This window comes from Leptonychotes weddellii, chromosome 10 (assembly GCF_054177405.1).
Source record: "Leptonychotes weddellii isolate Sample4059 chromosome 10, ASM5417740v2, whole genome shotgun sequence".
Classification (NCBI taxonomy): domain Eukaryota; kingdom Metazoa; phylum Chordata; class Mammalia; order Carnivora; family Phocidae; genus Leptonychotes; species Leptonychotes weddellii.
The window spans coordinates 16,263,059-16,281,829 of NC_138378.1; the positions used below are offsets into that span (position 1 = coordinate 16,263,059).

The window sequence follows — 18,771 nt, forward strand, 5'->3', positions numbered from 1 at the left end:
TCAACATGGATGGGACTGGAGGAGATTATACTAAGTGAAATAAGTCAAGCAGAGAAAGCCAATTATCACATGGTTTCCCTTATTTGTGGAACATAGGAACAGCATGGAGGACATTAGGAGAAGGAAGGGAAAAATGAAGGGGGGAAGATCGGAGGGAGAGACGAACCATGAAAGACTGTGGACTCTGAGAAACAAACTGAAGGTTTTAGAGGGGAGGGGCGTGGGGGAATGGGTTAGCCCGGTGATGGGTATTAAGGAGGGCACGTACTGCATGGAGCACTGGGTGTTATACGAAAACAGTGAATCATGGAACATTACATCACAAACTAATGATGTACTGTATGGTGACTAACATAACATAGCATAACAAAACAAAACAAATAAAATAAAATAAGAATCATCATTTCCTAACTTTCCCTTTCCCTGATTTGGCCGATTCTTCTCTGCCCTCTTCCCTTTCTCCCTGACTCTGCCCACTTTGCAGCTTGTTAGCTCCTTGGATGCTATTTTGTTTGTGAACAGCAATATCCTCGTAGCATTTTATGGTTCTTCTTACAGGAAATCCCTTTGACTCTTGGAGGAAAAAGCCTAAGTGGACAGACATTAAACTGATAAACTGTAATTGTGGCCCCCAGAATGCTTGGAATCACAAATCTTTCATTTTTCTCAGTTTGCATCAAACATCATGAACTCACTTAAAAAACAATCCATCACACTTGAATCTTAAAGTTCTGCTTACTGCCTACACATCATGTTCATTGGGATATAAGAAAAAATTATGAACATAAGGATAATTATGTGCCTCCGGGATGGTTTCCTGAGGGAGTGTTGTTCTGTAGCTCTGTGGGATGTCCAGGAAATCAGAGTACACAATAAACACGAGGCAGTGTCTACATCGGGCTAGAACTGGAAGCTGAAATTCTGGGATCCCTCCCTTGTTCTTATATGAGGAAGGTGAGAGCTTTATTTATTTATTTATTTTTAAAGATTTTATTTATTTATTTGACAGAGAGATAGAGAGCACAAGTAGGCAGAGTGGCAGGCAGAGGGAGAGGGAGAAGCAGGCTCTCCGCTGAGCAGGGAGCCGGATGTGGGGCTCAATCCCAGGACCCCAGGATCATGACCTGAGCCGAAGGCAGACGCTTAACCGGCTGAGCCACCCAGGCGCCCCGTGGTGAGAGCTTTAGACCTGAGGTACTACTAGTTAGTGATTCAGGCAGCCCCACATTCCAGATTTCTTAGACTAGGGTTCTTCCTGGTTCCTGGGATGCCCCAAACCACTTCTGGACCTCTAGAGCCAGGCTTTTATTGCTGTGGTGCTCAAAAGTCATTTACGAGAAAAAGTTCAGTGTCATCATGGGCGTTATGGTTGGTGTGGAGATGGGGGCTTAAATCTGGGTACAGTAAAATCAGTCATTCCAAATATTGGAATAGAACTTACTTTGTCAAATAACATATGCACATGGTTTAAAACATCAAATAATATAAGGGGGCATGTGATGAAATGCAGGACTGACCTGTCCTATCTCACACCAGCTTCCCTCTCTGGCCTTCAAGAGAACTACTTTTAACTTTCTGAGCTCTCTCTTTTTTTTTTTTTTTTTTATATATTTCTATTTCTTGATTTATCAGTTGTGACATGATTTATTGACTTCCTTCCAGAAGAAATGAAGACTTATTTTTACCCCCTCTCTTCCACTCCTCTTAGTATAGGCACATCATTATTTTAGGTTCCTCTTTTAGTTTACTTTGTAATTTAATACGCCAGCATCTTTTATAACTTATTTTATCTACAAAGATAGTGTCTTTTTGACTCCACCCATCTGTGGAGTCAATAAATTAGGGTTCAGGATAGGGTTAGGTAGGGTTAAGACCATACTCTGGGAAGGATGCCTGGGTGGCTTAGTTGGTTAAGCATCTGCCTTTGGCTCAGGTCATGATCTCAGGGTCCTGGGATCGAGTCCCGCATCAGGCTCCTTGCTCAGCGGGGAGCCTGCTTCTCCATCTGCCTGCCACTTCCCCTACTTGTGTTCTCTCTCTCTCTCTCTCTGTCAAATAAATAAATAAAATCTTAAAAAAAAAAAAAAAGACCATACTCTGGGGGCTGGCTGTTGACTGTTGTTACATGATTATAAATGTTCTGTAGAAGCAACCTCTATTCTGTGTTTTCCTCATGTGTCACAGTTAATCCTGAGGTGACCTTCAATGTTTTATTTTGGATTTTACCATAATCTTTGCCCCCCCCCTTTTTTTATGTTTTACAGGTATAAGTATCTTCCTTCAATAGATGATAATGAAAATACAAAAGAAAGAGAAGCAGGTAAGTGACCACATATCTAAGCGACTGCGCCTGGTGGGCGCTCCCTGCTGCTCCTTCACCACGAACAGTTGCTGGCACTTAGGGCGTGTCTCTCAGCCTCTGTCATTGCCCTGCTGCTGCTTTTCCCCGTTCTCCACACGGTCAATGACAGTTCTGTTCTGAATGACCTAACTTGTACTTATGATCAGCTCAGCTCCATATAGGAATAAGTGTAATGAAAACTGTAAGTCAAAATATTACTCCAAATTAGCTGTGTGGAAGGGAAATCTTTCTTCCCCTGGAACAGCTTTCCGAGATGTGGTCAACTCTTTATAGTTTATGTATTTATCATTTTGGATGTTTGGTTAATTTAAAAGCATTCTCATTTAGAAAATTCATACTCATAATGACCCTGGGGAAGTTTCCTTCTAGACAAAATAGTGAACTAATTGGAAGGATGTGAACACCAACTATTTGGCATTTGATTTCTTGAAGGGGAGGAGAATTGATAAAAACATTTGGCCTGCGTGACCCATCCTGCCAGAATCTTTTCCTTGGTTGATACTTCTGTGTTCCAGGTGGCTCCATATTCCAAGGAACCCAGAGACCCCGACCAGTGTGGCTCAGGGAGGAGAGAAGGGGGACCTGCTTCCGTCTCTTGGAAACAGGCTATCTCTGATGGGCTGGTTTTCCTTTTACAGAATTGAATGAGTCTGGAAACTGGGGATATCTGAGCCACTGCCCTTCACTGAGACCCTATGCAAAGAGGTTGGGTGGGATCAGCCACTTTGCTCTCTGCTTCTAGGGAGCAGCACCTAGTCAGATACAGGGTGACCTAGGGATATGGTTACAAGGATTATTCTCTGTTCTGTCCTAGTGGATAGGTCCTTGTGAAACCAAAACAGATTGTTTTGGGAAATAATTGACTCATCTGCTGCCAATTCTTAACAGGAAGAGCCATGACTAAACACTCTCCCCACACTGATTTCTTTCTGTCCTGGCTCTCTAGCGTCATCAGCTGGTAGACAAACACTACAGCGAATGCAGTTCCATCTGCCAGGAATTTATCCTGTGGAGATACTCAGACAAGTGTCAACTGGGTGAACAAAGGTTTTCACTGCTGCTTTGTTTATAGCAGCAAATATGGAAAGGAACCTATGTGTCCATCAAAAAGGGACTATTTATATCATAGCATATCCACCTAGTGGAATATTAAAATCTCTGTTAAGAAGAACACATTACTGAAGAGAACCACAAGCCTTCAAAACTATCATCATTTATGATACATGGGCAGGTTTATATTTCTTAAAACATTCTGCATATTTAGTGTTTTAAACATTCTTTAAGGTAAGCTTTTATTTTAGTAAAAACACTTTTTTTTTTTTTTTTAAATAATCTCTACACCCAACGTGGGGCTTGAAAACTCACGACTCCTAGATCAAGAGTCTCATGCTTGACCAGCTAAGCCAGCCAGGTGCCCCTCTCACAAAGAAAACTCTTTACCAGAGTTACACCACCGTGAATTTACATTTCTTTCTCCTGAGATTTTACTGGTTCATATTAAGACCTTAGTCTGTCAGCCAGCTATCACACAGCCTCAGTGAGATGAGTTTTCGTTCAGACTGTAATATTGACCAGCAGGGTGGGGTTTCTCCTTAAAAGTTAGTATTAGCTATGGTAGGGGAGCAAGTTAATTAAGTGGAGTCACTTTCAGGAGGAGTTGATCCTGCTTCTCTTCCAGGTACAGGTCATAGACCATACTGATGACTGAACTGCAGGACATGAAAATAGAAACTTATATTCATGCCACAGCAATCCGTAGGTACCAGGATTGAGCGTGTGTGTAGAGTTCATTGCCTGACAGAGATTTTGGTAGAATAGGATTGAAACTACCACATCACTGTGTAACTTTGGACAAGTTCAGCCTGTTTTTCTATCACTTGGATGGGAACAATCATACATTTTTCACGAGATACTGGATTAAATGGGGTAGCTCATCGAGTACTTGGCATTCAGTGTGTCAGTGGCAAGGAAATCATCCAGTAGAATGAGAAAATTAACCACCAGACTTTGTCCTTTCCCTTACCGTGTTTCTAAGGTGTTAGAAGTAACAGCAAATAAAATGCCCACTCTTTAAAAACCCTCATTCCTATGAATTCATTTTTCCTCTTCTCAGGAGGAGGAAAACATGTAAAATGTGTTCTGATATTGAAAAATCCTCATTTCCTTGTCTAAAATTTTATCAAGGTAAATTAAACTGAGATGAAAGATTTTACAAGTTAATCAGAACTTAGTAATAAATAATCATACTTCTTATTAACTAGAAAGGGCATACCAGGAATAGTGTGCCGAGGACAAAGGATTTAGAGATTGACTGTGTTGCCCAAAGAAGTGTTGCAAGACAAATAGACTTTAATAAAACATTTAGAAATGAGTCACTCGGGCGCTTTTATCTATGTAAAAAAATAAACTTATTCTACTAAGAAATATATACATTGCAATCCCTAAGAAGACTAAGCAGTATTAGGCAGAAAAACATTTTGCTAGAGAAATAAAATGTGAGCTTTCGTCACTGAAAACCGTTGTAGCACTCCTGACGTGTAGTACAGCTAGAACTACTTCGCACGGTGAAGATGTGTAGTTCATGTTAGTGGCAACAAACCTGTGCTAAGGAAGTACTGATTTTTATTCATCCCAGCTCCTTGCATGATGCTGAGAGAAGCACAAAATATGGTTAATATTATGTGATGTATGATACAGATAAGAGGGTTTTTGGTGCACATATCCAATGCAGAGGAGAGTTCATGAGCACGAGTACAACAGGAGCAGGTAATACCGTGAGGAGGATTAAAACCAGGAGCCGTGACCAGGAGGTTAACCCAGACTTGCAGTAATTAGGAGAGAACCTTCTCTCCAAACCCCATGACCAAAAGTCAGATCAGTAGAGGCCCATCATTCTGAGACTTCTAGAAAATGAAAAGGTGCGGCGGGAAGCGTTTTCTTCAGATATATGGTGGGAATCTCAAAGACCTTCGGATTATTAGACCCTGTTTGCTTTTCTAGAGTGAATATGGATATAATTTATTTACTAAATATTTGTTGAGTTTTCCCAGCTATTTTCCAGTTACTCATCAAAAAATATTTGAGGGTCTGCTTGGGGCCAGCTACAAAATTGACTGAAGTTAGGTTTTCTTTTCTTAAGAAAGTTCAGTCTGGTCACAAACAGGCGGTTACTGTAGGGGGTGGCATAGGCCTCAAAAGAGTCAGGGCTCTGCACTGAGGGTGGAGGAGTGATGCTTTGGAACTGGAGAGTATGGAGGTTTGGGGCATGTCAGCCCCACCAAAGAATCTGAGAATGTTTTGTTTATTTTATTTATTTGTTTATTTGACAGAGAGGGAGAGAGAGAGCGAGCACAAGCAGGGGGAAAGGCAGGCAGAGAGAGAGGGCGAGGGAGAAGCAGGATCCCTGCTGAGCAGAGAGCCTGACGCATGACTCGATCCCAGGACCCTGAGATCATGACCCGAGCTGAAGGCAGAGGCTTAACTGACTGAGCCACCCAGGCGCCCCCTGAGAGTGTTTTAAAGAGATGGTGTCTTCTGGGTAGAGCCAGGTTTAGTTAGGTCGTTTCTGAGGATCCAGGAGGAAAGCTTGGGAGGGAAAAGAGTAGCAGTATATGGTTGGGTTTGGGAAGGTGAAGTATATGATAGTAAAGGAGAGTGGAAAGGCCTGGAGTGTGGAGTGCTAAATTTTGAGTGGTGACCAAAGATAAACTAAGATAAGAGGCATGGTGGATTGGGGTGCCTGGGTGGCTCAGTTGGGTAAGCATCTAATTCTTGATTTTGGCTCAGGCCATGGTCTCCAGGTCGTGAGATCGAGCCCTGAATTGGGCTCTGCGCTCAGTGCAGAGTCTGCTTGAGATTCTCTCTCCCTTTTCTTCTGACCCTCCCCCCACCACCCCCGCTCGCACTCTCTCTCTAAATAAATAAAATCTTAAAAAAAAAAAAAAATGAAGCATGGTGGATTTAGCTGGCCATCAGATTCCCAAATGAATTGGTTCCAGCTGTGCTCCACTGGGGGAAGGTGAGAACTCCCATCCCTAAGATGGTGTGTACCACCAATATAGATCACCAAATAATGACCCACAATTCAGAATAGTGAAAGAAGAATAGCAAAGTTGATCATATGGATGAATAAAATAATTCATTTTTTAGACTTTTCAGCGTCACACTGCAGAGGGTCTTAAGAGTTAATACCAGTCAGACCTTCCATTTGGCAGTCATCGGAAGGCCTTTTCAACATGCCTAAAGAGGGAGTGTTAGTAAATTGCTTAGTAGAACCAAGATTTTAAACAGCCTCACCCTGGAGTCATGTTTCAAAAGGACTTAAAGTGGACCTTACCCAAATTCTCCCTCCTCCAAAGAAAGAAAAGAAATCTGAGCATTGAATACTTTTCTCTGTCTTTTGACATACCCTGACAGATTTTTTTGTTGTTGTCCTAATTCATTCTGTGTTCTGAAACATACTTGAGAAACCTGAGCACAATGATGAGGATGGTAAAAGCACGCTGAGTCATTTTATTTGAAGTATGATGGATGAAACTAGGATTATGTAGCCTAAAGAAGGGAAGGTTTAAAAGCATCCTGTAAAAAAAAGAAATTAAATGTATCTGTTGCTGGACCTGTGGATGTGAATGGTCACATGGGGAGCATTACTGGAGGGCAGGCAAGGTACTTATAAAGTATTGTTTTCTCTCTCCTTCTTACTCTTCCCTGTCTGCATCTAAATTTAATAATCTCCCTGCCCCTGGTTTTTGTTACTGCCTGGAATTAACAAGGTTTAGATTGACTTTGCAGATCTGGAGAAGTTAAATCTCTGAGACTCTTGAAATATCGTAAGAGAAAAGTGCCCCCCACTCCCTGGTTTTAAATGCAAAAATGTGATAATAGAGGTGGGGACTAAGAATGACAGATTCTAGGACTTTGGCAAGAAGGAGTTTGAAGTTTGCAAATCTGTCCACCACTCTTCAGTCTTAATTTACCAGGTTCTAAGCAGCATTTGATGCCTGTAATCATTCTGTCTTGAAGTGCTCTCATCTTCTGACTTCTGTGATACCACACTTTCGTACTTTTTTCCCCACTACATCACTGACCTGAGTGCCCTTTCTCACCCTCTTCTGTGGGTTCTTCCTCTGGGGACCCTTAATATTAGTGCTTATCAGATTTTGGTCCTGTTCTTCCCTCTTTGTCCATTCTTCATGGGCAGTCTGATTCATTCTTGTAGAAATGTCTTTTGGTGGGGGTGCCTGGGTGGCTCAGACAGTTAAGTGTCTGCCTTTGGCTCAGGTCATAATCCCAGGGCCCTGGGATTGAGCCCCCGCATCAGGCTCACTGCTAGGCAGGGAGTCTGCTTCTCCCTCTCCCTCTGTCCCTGCTCATGCTCTCTCTGTCTCTCTCCCTCTATCTCTCATAAATAAATAAACAAACAAGCAAACAAATAAATTTTTTTTAAAAAAGGGGAAAGAAATGTCTTTTGGAAAGTATACCCGAGAGCCTCTTGGACACCTCTACCTGCATTATCCTTAGATGCCTTGAAACTGACCTCTCCTCCTGGTGCCAACCGCCTGTGACTACATGAGGAGCCACATCAGGGTCAGAATGCTTGCTCTGTCATCCAGAGCACAGGACTCCTGGGTAAAGAGGGATTGAATATTCTAAATGGAGGAGGGAACACTGAAAGGACACACACACAGTTGGCCATTGTTCCTGGGTCTTGCTCACCCAGCACAGCTTGCTTACCAAATGACTGAGCCCAGTACAATGGCAGTAAGGAAGGCGAGGAAATGTGGGTTTTCACCTTTAGTCTATCCCATGGTCAGATAACTGTAGGAAATATTCTTTTCAGAAGAAAGTGAAGGTGAAAGAATAAGACAATCCTAATTTTAATTGGAAAATAACTTTTACCATCTGAAAACGTCTGCTTCAGGGGCACCTGAGTGGCTCAGTCGTTAAGCGTCTGCCTTCGGCTAAGGTCATGATCCCGGGGTCCTGGGATCGAGCCCCACATCGGGCTCCCTGCTCAGTGGGAAGCCTGCTTCTCCCTCTCCCACTCCCCCTGCTTGTGTTCCTGCTCTCGCTGTGTCTCTCTGTCAAATAAAGTCTTAAAAAAAAAGAAAACTTCTGCTTCACCTGAAAATGTCTGCAAATAGACATTTTGATTTATAGTTCATATTATTCATATTATTTCATTAATAGTAGCGGATCTTTCATTTTTATCCTTTGGACTTTAAAAAAAAGTCAGAAGGTCTCAAATTTAGATAAGCTATTCTACTCATTTTTATGTTGAGCTAATTTCTTGACATTAAGTCTAAACGTAGAACATTTTCATCTTCCTGCTGGAGAAAATGGAAGACTGTGAGGCAGACAGCAGGAGGAGCTGGGCCTTGCTCACCACTGGGTCAAAGATGCACTGCTGAAGCGCTTTGGGATGGAGGGCGTGCAGGGGGGGCCTTTCCGACCTGAGGGCAACAAGCACTCTCTTTGCCCAGCACTCAGTCAGATGTGATCACGGTGGTGGTGCCTCTCATATTCTGCCTTTGATTCCTGAATCATGGTAATTTGGAGGAATATGAATTGTCTGGCAAAAAAGCTTTTCCGGGGGCACCTGGATGGCTCAGTCGTTAAGTGTCTGCCTTCGGCTCAGGTCATGATCCCAGGGTCCTGGGATCGAGCCCCGCATCGGGCTCCCTGCTCCGCGGGAAGCCTGCTTCTCCCTCTCCCATTCCCCCTGCTTGTATTCCCTCTCTCACTGTGTCTCTCTCTGTCAAATAAATAAATAAAATCTTTTTAAAAATAAATAAATAAATAAATAAATAAGCTTTTCCGGTTCATTATTAAAGTCTTTAAGATTTTTCTATTACATATATGTGAAAATATTTTTATTACAAGTATTGCAAAAGTAATATCCTTGATACTGAAAATGTAGATGTCTATGTAGAAAACAACCAAATTTGCACAGCCTCAGATGATGACTGCTAACTTCTTGTCGATTTTCTTCCATTCTTTCTTCTATACACAGGAATTTGTTGTCATTTTTGTTTACATGTACACTTTTATAGACTTTTTTCTGTTTTTCAAGTTGAAAATACTCATTTCATTCAATAACCGTATGATTTGAGTTTTACCATAAGCCACAAAGATTGGGGAATACCTCAGTCACTGCCTTGTGAAGCTTACATTCTAGTCATGGGAGACAGATGGAAACAAATAATAACTTTCAGAAAGTTATAAAGAAAGAAGTGAATGTTACCCACAGTCCTATCACCCAGACATAATGATGGTTAACATCTGGTGTGTGTCCTAAATTTATTTTAAAAAGCTAGTGTTGAAAAATAGATTTTTAAAAAACAAAAATAAGATTAGATCATAGATTTTTTTTTCCACTTTCCAACATGTTGTGGACTTTTTTTTTATGTTAACTAAAGCTTTGTAATTAATAATAATATAATGTAATACAATACAATAACAATGGCTGCATAATACTGTTCCATATAATGGATGTGCTATTTATTTAAACATTTTACTAAAGGTTGACAAATAGGTTATTTATAGGTTTTTTCTCCTCTATTAGAAATTATGTATCAGATATTCTAAGCCTTTGGAGAACCTGAATGTTTCCTTAATTTCTGTTGTAAAAGAGAAATCGCTCAGTTTAAAAGCATATCCATAATTAAAATTTTGGTATTGTTGCTATACTCCCCTGCAAAAGGCTTTTTAATAGTTGATGGAGCTGTCAGCAGTGTCTGAGAGGACCATTTTCGATCTATCCTTATATTGGATTTTTAAAAATTGAGATATAATTCACATTCTGTAAATTCTCTTATATTTTTAAGTTGTGCAATTCAGTGGTTTTTAGTGTAGTCACAAGATTGTATAAAGATCACCACTATTTGATTCCAGAACATTTTCACCACCCCCAAAAGAAACTATATGCCCATTAGCAGGCACTCTTCCTTTCCTCTTCCCTCAGGCCCTGGCAACACTAATTTACTTCTTGTCTCTATGGATATGCCAATTCCGGGCATTTCCTATAAATGGAATTATACAATGTGTAGTCTTTAGTACTTGGCTTCTTTCACTTAGCATAATGTTTTCGAGGTCTATCCATGTTGTACCATGGGTGATTTTCTTAATTAGAGTCTGTTTTGACTTTCAAATACTTTCCTTGGACCTTTGGGAACCATTGACCTAGGCCATCATCTCTCCATTAGTTCTCAAATCCTCTACAACTGACCCAGATCCAGTTTATCTGGATTCATATCTTCAAGTGTCTTTTCTGGGAATATCATAGGTTGCTAATTTTGAGTCAAAGAAGTGGGTTTTCTTGCTAACAGTGAGGTTTATGAGCTAGTGTTGTTGAGTGTTTTTTTTTATCAGTTGGCCTCTCTAGTTCATCCTGTGTTCTAGGTGCTCGTCTCTTTTTAGTAAATTGTCAATATAATGTAAAATATTGCTGGTACTGTTGTCCATCATCGCCATTCTGTTCCCTTCAGGGCCATTTTCAAAGTGGTGATTTACTGTCCTTGGTAGAGGCTGCAAACAGTCTATTGAGGCTCTTTGCCTCTTCTCCACTGACCTTGAGACACATGGAAGAAATATTTTTTGTCAAATTTTTTAATCATCAGCAGATATCTTTTCCAAGCCCCCCAACAAGATGCCTTAAAAATAAAAACATTTCTGGTCGGTTATTGACTTTGGGGATTTAATTTTATTTTTTCAATACTAGTATCTTCCTCTTGGGATACTTCTCCCTTTTTAACATTGACTAATTGTGCTGCATTTCTTGAGGTTCCCTTCTTCCTGTAGGATGTCCCCGCTCTGCCACTCCTTAGGAATATAATCTTTTTTAAAAAATATTTTATTAATATGCCAGAGAGAGAGCGAGAGCACAGGCAGGGGGAGCGGCAGGCAGAGGGAGAAGCCTGATGTGGGATCCTGATGGGGGACTCCATCCCAGGACCCTGAGATATGACCTGAGCCGAAGGCAGATGCCTAACCGACTGAGCCACCCAGGCATCCCAACCTTTTTTTTTTTTTAAAGATTTTATTTAATTATTGGAGAAATCACAAGCAGGGAGCGGAAGAGGGGCAGAGGCAGAAGGAGAAGCAGACTCCCCACTGAGCAGGGAGCTTGACTTGGGGCTCAATGCAGGGCTTGATCCCAGGACCCTGAGATCATGACCTGAGCCAAAGGCAGACCTTAACTGAGCCACCCAGGCACCCCAGAATATAACCTTTTGGTAAGTTGCTTCATCACTGTGACCTGGCTATCTTATCTGTAAAATGGGGGGTAGAGCAGATAACTGTTTGTGATTCCTCAGAGTAGAATTGCTGGGATGTCAGGTAGTTACATGTTTACATTTATAAAGAACTACCTAACTTTTTCCCAAAATGGTTGTATAGGCCAAGTCCATTTAACATTTCTAACCAAGTCCAATCACGCTGGTCTGGTGGCCAAGCAATTGTTATGGTTTCCTGGGATGTATGTCATAAAGTGCTCAGTGAAGCAAGCACTAGCTTTTGGCCAGAAGGTCCAGATCCAAGTTCCTCCACTCACTAGGGGTATGTCTGTGGGTACATCACCTAACATCAGTAATCTTCTGTTTCTTCATATACAAAATAGGTGTCTTTACACTAACCTTTCAGGATTGTTGTAAAGATTAGAGATATCAAGAAGCATGCTTTGCATAATTCTGAGTATATCCATATGATATATGTCCAATAAATGTTAGCTGTTGCTATTGTTACTGCCTAGTGATTGCATATCCAGTTTCTACCATCTGCCTTCATCTGCCTCCACTTTGGAGGGCCCTGGCCTTCAAAAGATAGACCTTGAAATGAGGTATGAGTTAAAAAGAGGGTCCCACTTTTATCTACAGAGAGCTGCCTTGGTGGAATTAGGTCTTGAATATGTTGTCTTTGAAAGCCTCTTTAATAAACTAACTTGTATCTCTTGCTTTTTTAGTGTGTCCACCCTTGCATGCTAAGCAAAAACTTGTCTCCTGAGGGTCAAGTGTCCCTTGCACAGAATTCATTAATATCCCAGGGATGGCTGTGTACTCTCGGGTTCTGAGCTTCACCGGGGTACCTATTACTGCTCTCTTGGGTTTCTTGTTGCCTTGTTTTTTCTTTCTCTCTTCTTTTTTTCTTTTTATTGTGGTAAAAGGTGTAGCATAAAATTGACTCTCTCAACCACTTTCTTGTATTTGATTTTAAATTCCTTTTAAGTTTGCTTAGCTTCTCCTTTTCCTAAGCCATCCTAAGTACTAAATCAGCAGTGAGGTAGTCAAACTGAATTGTTTTCCTTTCTTTCCCTTTTTCCTTCTTTCTTTTTCTCTTTCTTTTCTTTCTTTTTCTTTCTTTTTCTTCCTTCTTTCCTTCCTTCCTCTTTTTTTTTTTTTTCTTTTCTTTCTAATAGTGAGTGCTGCCAGAATGACCAGTTCTTTCTGGACTTAGGCTTGTTTATGACACTGGACTTTATTTATGATAAAGATCCAAAAAAATCCTTCTTTTCTTTCATCTTTTTCTCCTGGGATTCTCAGTGTTACATTTGGGAGTATTGGACTAGGGAAGGGAGCTGGGAAACACAGAAGGGGAAGCATGCAGCTGAATTTTGCACTCCATCACTCCCAGGGTGGGCCAGGAAGTCTGAGCACAGATTGGGTAACCAGAACACTGGAAGGAAGCCACGCCACCTAGGCAAGTGTCTGTGCCCTTTAGCACACACCAAGCCTCTTGTTAGGGGAGCAGACTAGTCACAAATGGTGCTGTTCCTAAGCCATCATGCAAAGATGATTGTAGCCGACTTCCTGGAAAGCCTGCTTGTCCCTCCCAGGCTCTCCTTAAATTATTTCTTTGTTCCCAACCCAGGAGAGTATGCTGTTGCCTGAAACCAGCACCCACGTTATTGGATTATTGCCAACCTTAGCTTGGTTATGAAATGACAGATGTACTCTGTGATACCAGACCTGAAAGTCTGAGATGTGACTTCTGCTTCCAAAGGGATGTTTCCTGAAAGTGGTCACCTTGGGAAGCAGCACCTTTATTTAATGGTGCTCAAAAACAGCTTCAGAACTTCCTTTTTAGGAAGATGTCTTTAGCTTCTGTGACACATTTTCTTCTAATGGCATCTGTCACAATAAAGCTTTCTCTTACATGGGCAGGGGTTTTTGTTGTTGTTGTTTTGTTTTGTTTTTGCAAGTGGCCAAAGGTTATTTGGTGCTGTGTCTGGGGGCTTAGATGATCATACAGAGGACCACCACTTTTAGTTAAAAATAAAAGATGTAGTTTTGAATGATCCAAGTTTTCTTGTTGAAAACCAAACCAGCTGAATGTTGATGCAGCTTGAGGATATGTGAGAGCAAAGATTTGGGGAAATCAACACCATGCTGAGTTTGCCCCTGCATCCTTGCCATCCAGTGATACCACTTTTATTTATGAGCACACTTGAGCAGAACTTTCGTGTACTTGCATGAGATATGCCATTCTGGGTCAGAACAGTGTGCCTAGGATCTAAAAGTATCTTGTGGGACATCATTGTTGTTGCCTGTTCTAGACGTGGGACTTCTAAGGTGTTTCAGATTTTGGCACATAACATGGAAATCCTTTAGAGTGGTAGGGTTTGTTTGTTTTTTTTTAAACATATGAATTTTTTATATGCTAACAGTGGCTTGGTGCGGGTCCACAAAGGCAAACAAATAAAGTGTGTCCCAGTTGCCACTATCTCCCTAAGACCTAGCCCATGAAGAACTAACACACGGTAGGAAATCAGTAAATGTTGAACACATCCGTGCATTCAGACGTCATAGCACTCTCTAGAATGAAGCATGCAATGGAAAAGTAATATGCTTGTTTCTCTCTCTTTTACAGTTGTCAAATTTAAAAGTTCTGAATCACTCCCCAATGTCTGATGCCTCTGTCAATTTTGACTACAAATCCCCCTCCCCGTTTGACCACAGCACTGATCAGGAAGAGAAAATTGAAGATGTTGCCAGTCACTGTCTGCCTCAGGAGGCCCTGTATGCTGCTGAGGAGGAAGCTGAGACCCTTTTTCCTAGGAAAATGACATCCCACAATGGAATGGAGGACAGTGGAGGGGGAGGCACTGGAGTAAAGAAGAAAAGGAAGAAAAAGGATCCAGGGGAGCAAGAGGGTACAGCAAAGGGAAGCAAGGACAGGGAGCCCAAGCCAAAGAGGAAGCGAGAACCTAGAGAGCCAAAGGAACCCCGGAAGGCCAAGGAGCCCAAGAGGGCCAAGGAGCCCAAGGAGCCTAAGCAGAAGGATGGAGCCAAGAAAGCGCGGAAGCCCCGGGAGGCCTCGGGTACCAAAGAGGCCAAAGAGAAGAGGAGCAGCGCCGACTCTGTAGCCAGGACGAAGTCCAAGAAGGCCAGGTGCGTCTCTTCCCCGCCCCCTCCCCCCGCCCCCCGCACACTTGGTTCTGCCTACACAGAATGGTTTGCCTTTGGCCTTACTCCAGCCCCTGGACATAACTCTACTTCTTTCATCCAAAATGAACCACTTTCTCACCTCCTGATGAGGGAAAGATAACCTCAATACTGGCCCTCCCACTTCTTACCATTCCTTCTGGATTAAGAAGAATTAAAATACATTCGCACGCACAGGATGTAAGGGAAGGGACGTCAGAGGGTGACCCAGGGAGGTTTGGGGGACAGCAGCAGTGTGGAGTGGCAGAGGGGCAGCTGTCAGGATGATGCCTGGTCCCGGGAGTCAGTGCGCGGGCAGTCTGGGAGAGCCGTGGGTCTGCGCACACCGAAGAGGACTGCCCAGCTTCCCTCGGCCACGAGCTCTCTAGTGTGGGGTCACTCCTTGTCTGTTTCTCTCATCCAGCCTCTGACACAGTGCCGGACACATCAGTAGTGCTCAGGAAGGGATACGTAAATGAGACCAATAGAGACCACAGTAGAGAGCTTGGAGGGCATGGGTACAGATTCACCACAGAGTGGGTGGCATTAAGGGTCCTGGCTAGAGATCCTATCAGCATCCACATGTACTCTTCATTCAGGAAACTCCGTATTTGTCATCGTGTACAAATGGAATGTTTCTCATTTTGTCTCTTCCTAAATTCTTTGAACAGAACATTTAAACTTTCTGAGGAAATGCAAAGAAAAAAATACATAACCTCTATATAGTTAAAAGGAACTCAAGGAATTTAAGTTTCTAAAACCTCAGTGCAGAGGCAGAATGTAGAGCAGGAGCACCCATAAAACGCAGAGATTGATGTGAGTGCTCACATAAAGTAATGAGATTGTCAGACCAGGCATGGAGGAAGTAAGTTTTAAAGAGAAGAAAGCATTTTGGATGGTTTATGCTATGACTCAGAATTTACTATATAGTTCGTTCATTTTCAAAAGGATTTTGTTGGGACCAGATGGATAATTTCATAATCCAAGTTAAAACTGCCTTAAAATATTCATTCCCTTCTGCCTGGCAGGGGATTTCATCTTTTGTCTATCATAGAGGCTTGGGGTGTGGGGTGATCCTAGGAATGTAGTTTACAGACAGTGTACCTAAAGTATCCTATAGAAGGTCAAGAGTGGTAGGTAAAAATCAGGATTCTCACTAAAAAGAAACTTAGGGGCTCTGTTTCTTAGTGAACCTAGTGAGCATACTAGGTGACGTAGCAGAGTGAGCGTCTGTCTTCTGCTATAACTTTCATCTCCGAGTTACTTTGGAGAAGCTTAAGTGGTTCTTCAGGGTAATAACACATGTGAGGGAGAACCAGATGTGAGCTAGTGGGGTGACTTTCAGAAAACAAAGAGGAATCTCCGAGGATAGTGTTTTAGAATTAGGGTGATTGGAGGAGAGTTTTCACAGCTCTACTAAGGATTTTGGTTTGTTTGTAGAAGGTATTAGAAAGCCATAGGTATCTGAGCTCACTAGGATTAGGCTCTGGCGCTTACCTGCTTAAAGCATTTCACATTTACTTTGTGTGAGCTATGAAACAAGGAGATGAGCATACAGACGTTGCCCTAAGTTCCATTTGGGGGCCATGAGGAGGCATTTCACAAAACAACTTTGGGTGTCCTGTATATGTGTAGCAATACTAAGGGAACCTGTCTGTGATCTGAGTAGGCTGTATACAATGTAAGTGAGCCGGAGAAGTGCTTGGTAGTGTTTTCAAGTGCTGCTAACTTCTGGCAGCAGAAGACACCCTTTGAGAGGATACTGGCAGAGCTGGTTATCTCTTCAGGATGGTGGGCAAGTTCCACGAGCTTTCTCTCTTGATTTTGGGGCTATGTAAAATGGACTTGTAACATGATAGAATCCTGTGTAGCTTGGTAGGGTTTTGCACTGGTGAGCTTTTCATTTCTTGTCCTTTATATATTTAGTAAATTGCTTTGGTTCCTTTAATTAAAGATCCCACTGGTCAACAGAAGCAGTTTTAGTTATGAAAGGACATTAATTGAAAAAAAAATGTTGGCAATTGAGGTGTGTGCTCCTTGATTTACTGTCTTGCAGATTGGCTCAAGTACATGTTTTGATGAGAGTAGTTACTGATCAGACCTGGATATTGGTAGTTGCAGATCATTCACTGAGCACTTGGATTATCGTGAGAGCTCCATAATTGATTTAAGGCTTCCAGTCTTTTCCACCTTCGGTCCATCTTGTCAGCTTCCACTGGTGAATCTTTCGGAAGCACCGTTATTATCTTATTTCTATTTGTAGTTGGAAAAGGTGGTGAATCAAATGCCTTCATCCTCTCTTCCTTCCAGATCAGTTTGGAAATAGTCAACAGAGATGGAGGTGCAGTGATCAGCTTTATTATAAACTGGGCTTGAAGAACCTCCACCAGCTTGTGGCTGGAATTGGGCTGCTTGTTACTCCCTCAGTTGAGTTTACCCCCCCAGAACTGCAGGCACTGAAGCCTGGAGCACACGTGGGGCCATGTCTGCTCTGTTCCTTTTCCCAGTCTCTCCAGTCTGATAGGTCCCTGATTAGATGTGGGAGGAGTTTGAAGAAGGGCTGAAAATCTGTCGCCAGTATTATTCCCTCCTTGGGAGTAAAACAGCGGGGATCGGGAAATGAGATTTCTTCTAACAGTTTATGCCTGTTGTGAAACTTATGATTGTTCCTTCTGCTTCCAAGACAAAGTCCAGACTCCTTTCTGTTATTTATACACTTTGGGGTCTGACCCTTCCCCCACTTCCAGTCTGACAATAGACCTCACCAGCTAGACTGATGTCACTGGCCCTTAAAGACACTTGACTTGTTTCTCCTGGATTGCTCTTGCTCTTCCTCCCAACATGATGCCCTTGTCCTTTTCCTAGGATCCCAAGTCCTTTCCATTTCCAGATCTGAGTGCAAGTCCCAGTTCTCCATAGAGCTTCCCCAAACCAGTGTGCTGGTGTGTCCCCTCTTCCATAGCACTTGGAGCCTTGCTCTGCATTGTAAATCAGAGATTTTTTCCCTGGAAAGACTGAAGCAGAGCTAGTCTGACTTGTACTGTAGCCAGGAAGAGGGAGACCCACTGAGAAGTGACTTGTGTACAGGGGTGTGTCGTAAACTCAGACCTCCTGATCCCCAGTCTTGTACATTTCCCTCTGCAGAAGGTGCCTTTAGTCATAAACTGTCATTGTCATGTGTGTATGACTTGTCTCGTCAATATCAGTTAAGTGCCTGAGGTCAGGACCACTATGCTTTGTGTCTTTAATGCTGTTGGGGATCAGTCACCAGAGAGGTTTGTCAGGTCGTTTGACACATTAAGAGTGTTTCTGTATTTATACATTATAATATATAATTTATATACTTTACATATTTATATATAATTTATGTATTTATATACTCTGTATTTGTATATTATATCATATGTATGTAATTTGTTTTCCTAGAACAAATGGGTAGAGCTCGTCTCCCTGAAAATAAAACCCATATAAGATATAATAACTCCCATTATTTTTTTCCATTGTTAAATAATAATAGGTGGTGTCTCAGTTTTAACTAAAGAAATGAACATTTTTTTTAAAGATTTTTATTTATTTATTTATTTATTTATTTATTTATTTATTTGAAAGAGAGAGAATGAGAGACAGCACGAGAGGGAAGAGGGCAGAGGGAGAAGGAGACCCCTTGCTGAGCAGGGAGCCCGATGTGGGACTCGATCCTGGGACTCCAGGATCATGACCTGAGCTGAAGGCAGTCGCTTAACCAACTGAGCCACCCAGGCGCCCAGAAATGAACATTTTTTTTTAAGATTTTATTTATTTATTTGACGGAGAGAGACAGTGAGAGCGGGAACACAAGCAGGGGGAGTGGGAGAGGGAGAAGCAGGCTTCCCGCGGAGCAGGGAGCCTGATGCGGGGCTCAATCCCAGGACCCTAGGATCATGACCTGAGCCGAAGGCAGACGCTTAATGACTGAGCCACCCAGGCGCCCCTAAAGAAATGAACATTTTAAAA

General features: G+C 42.1%; 1 protein-coding gene across 6 annotated transcripts in view; it reads left to right on the top strand.

Annotated features, from left to right (window-relative positions):
* CHD6 (chromodomain helicase DNA binding protein 6) overlaps positions 1–18,771 on the top strand; it is a 196,162-nt gene that overhangs the window by 49,772 nt on the left and 127,619 nt on the right. For 2 of the 6 annotated variants that reach the window (XM_081832765.1, XM_081832771.1), the window contains exons 1-3: positions 2,366–7,027; positions 7,814–7,990; positions 14,225–14,745. In XM_081832765.1, coding sequence (XP_081688891.1) covers positions 7,931–7,990; positions 14,225–14,745 — 581 coding nt within the window. In that variant the 5' untranslated portion in view covers positions 2,366–7,027; positions 7,814–7,930. Of the gene's footprint in view, positions 1–2,264; positions 2,321–2,365; positions 7,028–7,813; positions 7,991–14,224; positions 14,746–18,771 lie in introns of those variants that run through there. The other 4 variants (XM_081832767.1, XM_081832768.1, XM_081832769.1 and 1 more) reach the window with 3 other exon arrangements.